Raw genomic sequence first — 9,487 nt, forward strand, 5'->3', positions numbered from 1 at the left:
TGTCCATCGTGTATTTTCAAAAAACATTTTAGGTGTGTCTAAGAATGTTTCACATGTATTCAATAAATGTTCAACGTCTATCCCAAAAAATGTTCAACGGGTATTTGAAAAATAATTTTTATCTGTTAAAAATACATTAAAACATTTATTTCAAAAATATATTTATCATCCATTAAAAATGTTTAACATATGTACAAAATGGAAAATATGTATACCAGAAAAAAACAGGGTGTATAAAATTAGTTCACATGTATTTGAAAAAAAAGAGAGGAAACAGATGAAAAAGAAAAGGAAAGCAAAAAGGAAAAAGTGCGATGGAAACTGTATAACCGGGTATAAAAAATGTTCACAGTGTTTAAAAAAATGTTTGGGGATTGTTAAATTTTTGTTCTCACGGTTTGGAAAAATGTTTGTATTGCTCAGAAAATTGTTTCACGCCTACTAAAAAATGTTCAACATATATTTACAAAATATTGAACGTGTATTTGATTTTTTGAACAAGTATTTGAAAAGTATTCGATGGTGAATTTGAGTCATGTAAGTGAAAAATGTTCAGTGCGGATAAAAAAAGGTTCAACATGTATACAAGAAATATAAAGCGTGTATTTGATAAATATTCAACCTATATATGAAGAAATATTCGTCATGCATTTTGTAAAAAATATTCAATGTGCATCTAAAAAAATGTTTCGCAAGTATTAAAAAAATTGTTCAATATGCGCTTAAAAATTTAGCAACTATAGAAAAAGAGGAACACATGTATTTAAAAAGAATATGCTTGATGTATTTGTAAAAATATCAACGTGTATCAAAAAACTATTCAGCGGGTGTACAAAAATGTATGGCGGTATTAATTTTTTTTGACATATTTAAAGATAACAATAAGAATAAAAATAAAATAAAAAACAAACCAAAAATAAAAAATGAAAGAAAACCAATAAAAACACATAAAAAGAAGATTAAAAACCGTTTGGAACCTTCCAGAAACTGCGAAAACTGGTGGAAGATTCCACAAACAAGCCTGCCTAAACCGCTTGGTAACACACTGATTGGGCCGGCCAACCTCGTTGGTCCTGTAGGCGAGATGGATGACTCTCTCGCAATAAGCGTTTTTTAAGGTTTCTCTCTCGCAATAAGTGAGATATAGACCTGGCAACTGCTGTTTAACATTCGCAATAGCATCACCGCTACAAATGTGTGATAGAGAACATGCACGGTGATGCATCTCCCATTAAATTGCTTTCAAAATTAAAGGACATATTATTATTATTTTTAAATAAAAGGCACTCAAATGACATTTTGGGTCTTGTTAATGTTTTAAAAAAGCCAACACAATGAATAGACAAGTGGATGCAGAACAACTAGTAAAAGTAAAATTACTTTGTAAATCACCCTAGCATTTTTTTCTCTGATTATACATCTCCCATCGGAGATTAAATATTGCATTGAACCAACGGTAAAGGAAAGAGACAGCAAAGATAAAGGAAAGAGACACCTGCAAACGCCCTCACTATAGCAGTTTGAAGACTGCAATAGCTACTCGTCCTTCAAAACTAGATCTATAAATCACTGAAGTAGCATCGATTGAAGCATCACCACACGCAATACATGTCTGCAATTCATTAGTGTCAGTTCAGAGGGTTGGAGAACCGAATCATGCCACAAAACAACACAAAAGAAGATGTTAAAGTCGCCGCACTAGTAGCCAGCCAATAACTCCCTTTAAAAGACAAACCAGCTGCCAATATCTAAAGGGAACCAACAGATCTGAAGACACAAACTCTCACATGCCTTTCGTCAAAGCTGGATCAGACATCGTCGAGATGGGGAAGAGATCTTAAATATATTATTCCAACATGCTGTCATTGCCACCATCTCGTCGATGTCATCAGAGAAACAACGAAGAAAAAAAACGAGACGGACAAAGCCCCATTTCTCTAGCCAACAACGAGGCTGCCGGACAGGGAAGATCAGGAGTGGGGACCAAGGCGGCGACGTTTAGGGATGTTTTGGTGGCCACGGCTAGGGTTGGGAGTATTGTCTCCGTTTATGTGGAAGAAAATAGAGTATTGTTTCGCCTTATTAGATATAAAACGATTAACATAACCAGTTGAGATGTACATGTGTTCCGTCTTCCAAAAACCCCGAAACAATTCGTGCTCAAACATACACACACACACCCCTTACTCATAGACAAGCAGATCCGTGCATGCAGCTTTATTTTGCGGGACATGCAAGCACATCACGCACGATGAGACGGCGACAGCAGTAGTTCGTGTTAGCAAGGGCGAGACCGGATCACCACTCCATTCACTGTTTCTGCTGCGGCTGCGGCAGGGCGGAGGTGTCGAAGGACCGCCTCCTGACGAGCAGGCATGTCACCTTGGCGGACGGCTGCTGCGAGTGCGTGTCGTCGAGCGTGCACAGCACGAGGTCCGGCCGGTGCAGCGACAGCGGCAGCCGGTCCTCGCCGATGACCAGCGCGGTGGCGTCCAGGAGCACGTGCCAGCCGTTGCGGTGCGCCTCGGAGACCCAGTGCATGGAGTAGCGCGGCGGTGGCGGGGCGATTCCGTCGTCGGTGGCGGGGGCTGCGGCGGAGACGGCTGGGTAGGCGAAGAGGCCCTTGTGCGTGAGTTTTGACTTGCGGCGGAAGTACTGGCTGAGCTGTGAGCCCTTGATGCGGAGATCCAGCCACGACTCCGGCGCCGCGATGACCTTGGCCTCCTTGTACGCCGCAAATGCGTGGATGCAGTCGCGGTCGTCGGCTAGGATTGACATGTAGTAGTTGCTCCGGAAGAAGGGGTAGCTCTCGCCTATCTGCGTACAAAGTTTCAGGTGGATCCAATTATATACTCCCTCCATTCTAATGATTAAGGCACACTCATATTTCGAAATTCAGTTTTGACCATCAATTAGACCAATAATAACATATAAGTTACGTGACTTAAAAGTACACAATTGAGAACTTTTTTTGAATACAAATTCAAGGATTCAATGGTATATGTATTTGTCACACATAACTCATAATTTATTGGGTAAATTCATTGGTAAATTAGATCTTAAATGAGTGCGACTTATTTATTTGAATGAAGGCAGTAAATACTTACTAGGCTTTACTATGAGCATAAAGACACATTGCAAGTGAAGACAAACAAAAGGTACTTGGACATTTAGGCCCTTTTTGGCTTGCAGGAATTTTATAGGATGTTGTAGATTCTCATAATAAAACATACTCTGTTGCCACTCAAAAAAATTCCAGGGTTGCTGATTTATATATAGCCCTACATTATCGGCATCTTTCCTGAAGATGCTCCTCGTGGCCGTATGTGCATTTGGTATGTCTTTTGGATTTGTGTCACCATCTATTATGTAATCGTTTGAATAAATCACATGATAACTTTAAAATATGATGTACAGGCCGGGTTTTTAATTTTTGCATCGAAATTGGAAGCTTCATTAATCAACTAACATTTGGTTACAATCTGCTCAAAGGCAAACTAGAAAACTAGGACTCTCTTCAAGCCAGCAAAGGCCGGGGTTCTCAACCTTCTTTAGGATATGGAAAAAAAACCCAGTTAACCGTCATATGTAAAAGCAATGAAGTTTAGAGAGAGTAGTTCAAGGACCTCTATTAATTTATCTACTCCTTCTGTAAAGAAAGATAAGAATTTTCTAGATCACTATTACTTTGGCTCTGCCTGAGGGTTATTTTCTTGCCTTGTTTCTGATAAAAATGGGGCGGAGGGATACCCTTTTCTTTAAAAAGAAGAGGAAGTTGCAACTGAACCTACCAGCATCATGGCGTCCTTGGGCGTGGCGGCGAAGAGCACGAGGTACTCATCGTCGGTGAGTCCGCAGTGCCGGAGCACCCTGTTCCTGGCCTGGATCTCCGGTATGGAGATGAAGCTCCCCGTGAAGGAAGACTTCTTGGTCAGGATGTCCAGCAGACGCGACGGCTCCAACCTGACCATGTCGATGTCAGGCCTCGCCGACGACGGGGACCCCGTCGGCGACGGCCTCCGCCGCTCGCCGGATCCGCCCTCGGGCGAGGCAGACATGCTGCCGGTGCTATAGTAGGTGGAGTAGAGGTCGTCCTTGTCACAGCTTTCCTCCTCAATGAGTCCGTGAGAGTACTGCGGGTACTTGGCCATCACGTACTGCTCCACGTAGAGCCGCTCGCTGGGCGTGATCGGCCCCGACCACCGCAGGTCGAGGCCGTGCAGCGTCGAGATTGCCTCCGCCACGATGTGCGGCGGGATGTACTCCCGTGGGCACACTTTCTGCAAATTGAGGGCCAAAATATTTCTCTGAATCATGCATCTGTTCATAAAACAACTTTGTTGATTCTAAGACGAGAAACTAATCCAAGTTACCTTGACAACCATGCTGTTTGGCCTAGAAGTGCTAGACGTCGGAGGTTTGGACATCGAGGCACGAACTCCTCCAAATTCTCCACCGGGTAGGCTCTAAATTGGTGAACATAAATCGACTTGTCAACACTATTTTTGTTTTGTGACAAGTACCAAAACTTCAAAAATTAGCATTTTAATTTTGACAAGACAAAGATAGATCGATTGCCAGCAGCCAGCTTGAACAAAATCATACCTTGTGCTCCATGTGGAGGTGAACCTCATCCATCTTTCCACACATGCTGTGTGTTCTTGGTCTGATGGTCTAGAAAGGCAACCAAGTGGCAACTAGCTATATGACTGTGGGAGTGCAAGGTGAAGTCAAGTAAGTACAAGGTCGTGATGCAGAGGGATATGTAGCAAGAAAGGTCGCCTCGGTTTAGATGTTGGATCCCTGCCTTGGTTGCTTCTGAGTTTGGTTCCGAAGGAAGAAGGAAGAAATGGCTCTTTATTTTATGCGCGTGTCACCCCGGTTGTGCACTAGTAGTTGAACATATAACAAATATGGATGTCCCTCTCATGGGAGCATAAACAAATTTTGCTGACAAGAAATCCCTAGTTGTTTTATGTGACGCGCAACGACAGCTATTTTGTTAATTGGTTGATTAACTAAATTTTTTTTGAGGATCGGTTGATTAACTAATTGATTAGTATGGGTCCATGGAACCCAGCTAAAGGTATATGCCGTGCTCATCCCTCCATTATTGGCCGCTTGGTCTTTCTTAGTCTGTAAAAGTGTTTTTTCAACAGCGAGTTCTGCTACGATGATTCTTGTCTGACGTGTGCGGTGCCGGATGCAACACCTACACCGTCCAACTTACTTGGCCAGCGTTATGTGTCCGTTCGATCAGAGTATGGTGTGTACGTTGTGTACAGAAAATGTCCCATTTCGTTCAACGGCATACTTAACTATCAACAAATTTAAAAGTGCTAGGTAGCGTGCTGCACCATGCAAAGTATATTGACTTAGTCTAGCGGTATAGTGGACGCAACAATTCAGTGCTCGAGCTCACATGCTCCCGAAATTGCTGGTGTTGGTTCCTGACTTGGGTTTTGCAGAAATCGATGGAAGCAGCGAAAATATAGGATACATCAACGTATACAGTATCAAACAGTGCGACTGAGTGAGCCCAGAACGTAAGACGTTCGTCTGTGTGCTGATCTTGCTGGTCTGTGGACCTCGATTGTTTGGGCTGAGCTGTGAAACAGGTTGTTAACCTGAGCCCACTCATATGTGAGAAGGTGTGTCGGTCAGACGATCACCCTCAAACCCCAACCCTAACCTAGGAGGATCTCGAAACCTACAGCCGGCACAGACGGCTTCCCCCATCCCCCAAGGTTGCGGTTGCCCCGCCGCATCAGGGGGAGCACCACGCTTGTTGTGCTCCATCAAATCATCATGTCCACCACCCTTATCCTTATCCCCATCAGCCATATCATCGTCCTCAGGTTTGTGGTCCTCATCCTGGAACAGAAAACCCTCAACCTCTAATCTCAGTTCATACCCAGCACTCTTGTATTACCAAGGCACAAACTCTCATAGTGCATCAATGTTGGTCACACCTACAAGTAACCGAGATATCCCATGCCTCCTCATAAACAACATGTCGACCTTCTCAGTCCTACTAACCAAAGATCCAAAGCTCCAAGTCTCCATGAAATCATTAAGAGGCTTTGAGGGAGCCCCATGGAACCTGATCCAAACCTCCCGCAGGGGTGTCCCCTCTGGCTCCTGGTTCGACCACTCGTCAAACTCCAAGAAACATGTGTTGTCTGGTACCCTGGAAATACCAAACAACATGAGGTGAGCAAGATCCTCCTTCCTCGAAAAATCTACATTATACACATTTTCCTCTAACCGCACTAGAGTCCAATGAAAGTCCACCGACATAGGCCTCTTAGAATGATGCGTCACATGTTCCTCTGTTAATGAACTTCCTGTGACCCGCACCAGCCCAGTCTTGGCGCTCTCAAGCCGAGGTATGCTAAAGTTAGAGCACTGGGTCTCAAGGAATAACAATTTATCATCACAAACACTGGAGACCATGACCACCGTCTTAGGCATAGATAGAAATGGACGTCCATCCATAGCATGACTCGACTTCAAGTAGTTATCCTATAAAAATATGATACAATCTACCACGAAGTGCTGACCCCACCACACCAGTAGCAATAAGATTTCTCTGTCTTCCTTGCCCCTTTACTAGCATGATCAACTTGAGAAGTGTCCCTCGTGTTTCCATGCACACAAGCCGAAGCAACAATCCCCTCCAATGGCATCCCGACCAACACAGAGAACGCTGCCAGCGCCGCATCAGGTAGTCATAGTGGAGAGTAACTTAGACTAGAATATGCATATGTTATTAGTCTATGTTACTACCTTCATAGTGGGTAGTGTTATACATGTGGTAACAAAGATGTCTCCATTTATTACTCTCATTTTGCATTGAGAAGCGCTATGTGATGGTAACATATTATGTTACTCTATTTGCCTCTCTCCTCATTAACTACTTGGCACCTCACCAACTTTTGCTTATGTGGCATCTATGTTACTACCTATATATGTTACTCCCACTATGACCAGCCTCAAGAAGGGCCAACACCGGTGCCTGAATAGCCGGGGTCGACTACGCCAACTCAGCTGCGACAGGTACCACCACAGACCTACACTAGTAGAAAACAGGGCTTTGGTCCAGGCCGGGTCAGCCCATTAGTCCCGGTTCAGTCCAGAACCGGGACCAATGTGGGCATTGGTCCCGGTTCATCTGGACCTTTTGGTCCCGGTTGGTGGGATAAACTGGGACCAATGGGCCTTGCTCTTGGCCCACCACCATTGGTCCCGGTTGGTGGCTTGAACCGGGACCAAAGGCTCCCCTTTAGTCCCGGCTCATGTCACCAATCGGGACCAATGAGGTGCCTATATATACCCCTCGCTCGCGAGCAGAGCACCCCAGTGCTCTGTTTTTCTCTGGCCGAGGGGGAGAGGGCTTGGTGGTGCTCTAGCTCACCTCCTATGCACACAAGGTGTCCGATGGAATGCCCGAGCCACACTACTTAAGCTTTCTCCTCTCCAAGCTCGACCTCCAAACTCCATTTTCCATAATATTTGTCTAGGTTTAGCGGTCCGTCACGCCCCGTCCCAGTCTTCACCACCGTCGATCACCCGCGCCGAGCTCATCGCCGGCACCACCATGGTGAGCCCCTTGTTCTTATCTTCTTTCTGAAAGAAAAAATATTCTTACTTGTATGTTTACATAGATACTTGTGTTATTTTCTTACTTTTATTATTGCATCTTATATAGTGCGATGGTTTTGGTATCCGCCCCCGTTGGCCCTCGTCCTGTCTATGATTCGGATGTGGTATATATATTATCTTTATAACTATTGGTTCATTTATTGTTTATGAAAATTATGCCGACCAACGTGACATAGATTTTATTTATGTAGGATGTATGTGAATCGGAAATGCCAACCGACCCTATTGTCGAGAGGTTAAATTTAGTTGAAGAAGAAAACAATTTGTTGAAGGAAAAAATAAAAAAAATTGAGGAGGAGAAGATGATATTGGAGTTGCATGTTGCGGATGTCGTCGATGATCACAAGATCAAGATGGATGCAATGCGCTTGAAGATTAGAAAGATTAGAAAATATGCCATTCATACCGAGGCTTGGTATCATTATGCCATTGGATCAATTGTTACCTTGGTTGCGATTATGATCGCATTTGTTTTCACATTGAAATGTTTTACATAGTTTCAATGTATGGTTTAATTAATTAGATGCTCTGGAGAGCTATATGTTGTTAGATGAGAACTATGTATGCACTTTGGTTTTAATGTGATGATGAACTTCTATTAATTTGGACACTTAATTATATATAATGCACGCAGATGAACCGGCAATGGATGTACGGTGACAGACACACCCGCGAGTACATTAAGGGCGTGCATGAGTTTCTCGATGCGGCTGAGGCAAACAAGCAGAATGGTTTTATGTGTTGTCCATGCACTGAATGTGGGAATACGAGGTCTTACTCTAACCGGAAAGTCCTTCACTCCCACCTGCTTTACAAGGGTTTCATGCTACACTGTAATGTTTGGACGAGGCACGGAGAAATAGGGGTTATGATAGAAGACGGCGAAGAAGAAGAGTACGATGACAACTATGTGCCCCCTGAATACGGTGATGCTGCAACGAGGGGAGCTGATGAAGATCAGGAGGAACCAGACGATGTGCCCAATGATGCTGCAACGGGTGAAGCTGCTGAAGATCAAGAGGAATCAGACGATGTGCCCGATGATGATGATCTCCGCCGGGTCATTGTCGATGCAAGGACGCAATGCGAAAGTCAAAAGGAGAAGCTGAAGTTCGATCGCATGTTAGAGGATCACAAAAAAGGGTTATACCCCAATTGCGAAGATGGCAACACAAAGCTCGGTACCGTACTGGAATTGCTGCAGTGGAAGGCAGAGAATGCTGTGGCTGACAAAGGATTTGAGAAGCTACTAAAAATATTGAAGAAGAAGCTTCCAAAGGATAACGAATTGCCCGACAGTACATACGCAGCAAAGAAGGTCGTATGCCCTCTAGGATTGGAGGTGGAGAAGATACATGCATGCCCTAATGACTACATCCTCTACCGTGATGCATACAAGGATCTAAACGCATGCCCGGTATGCGGTGCATTGCGGTATAAGATCAGACGAGATGACCCTGGTGATGTTGACGGCGAGCCCCCCAGGAAGAGGGTTCCTGCGAAGGTGATGTGGTATGCTCCTATAATACCACGGTTGAAACGTATGTTCAGAAACGAAGAGCATGCCAAGTTGACGCGATGGCACAGTGAGAACCGAAAGAAAGATGAGAAGTTGAGAGCACTCGCTGACGGGTCGCAGTGGAGAAAAATCAAGAGAAAGTACTGGGATGAGTTTGCAAAGGACCCAAGGAATGTATGGTTTGCTTTAAGCGCGGATGGCATTAATTCTTTCGGGGAGCAGAGCAGCAATCACAGCACCTGGCCCGTGACTCTATGTATGTATAACCTTCCTCCTTGGATGTGCATGAAGCGGAAGTTCATT

General features: G+C 44.3%; 1 protein-coding gene across 2 annotated transcripts; it reads right to left on the bottom strand.

Moving 5' to 3' along the window:
• Positions 1 to 2,052: 2,052 nt before the first annotated feature.
• On the bottom strand, positions 2,053 to 4,821 carry LOC119267484. 2 transcript variants are annotated; one of them, XM_037548870.1, is made up of 4 exons: positions 4,606 to 4,821; positions 4,374 to 4,466; positions 3,792 to 4,280; positions 2,053 to 2,817 (listed from the first exon to the last, which is right to left on the bottom strand). In XM_037548870.1, exons 1-4 carry the CDS (start codon positions 4,648 to 4,650, stop codon positions 2,311 to 2,313), a joined length of 1,134 nt encoding a protein of 377 aa, XP_037404767.1. In that variant the 5' UTR covers positions 4,651 to 4,821; the 3' UTR covers positions 2,053 to 2,310. The 2 variants fall into 2 exon arrangements, with proteins under 2 accessions (XP_037404767.1, XP_037404768.1); XM_037548871.1 differs by having other exon boundaries at positions 4,374 to 4,499.
• Between the last annotated feature and the right edge of the window lie 4,666 nt (positions 4,822 to 9,487).

The sequence above is a fragment of the Triticum dicoccoides genome, chromosome 3A, assembly GCF_002162155.2.
Source record: "Triticum dicoccoides isolate Atlit2015 ecotype Zavitan chromosome 3A, WEW_v2.0, whole genome shotgun sequence".
NCBI classification, from domain to species: Eukaryota; Viridiplantae; Streptophyta; class Magnoliopsida; order Poales; family Poaceae; genus Triticum; species Triticum dicoccoides.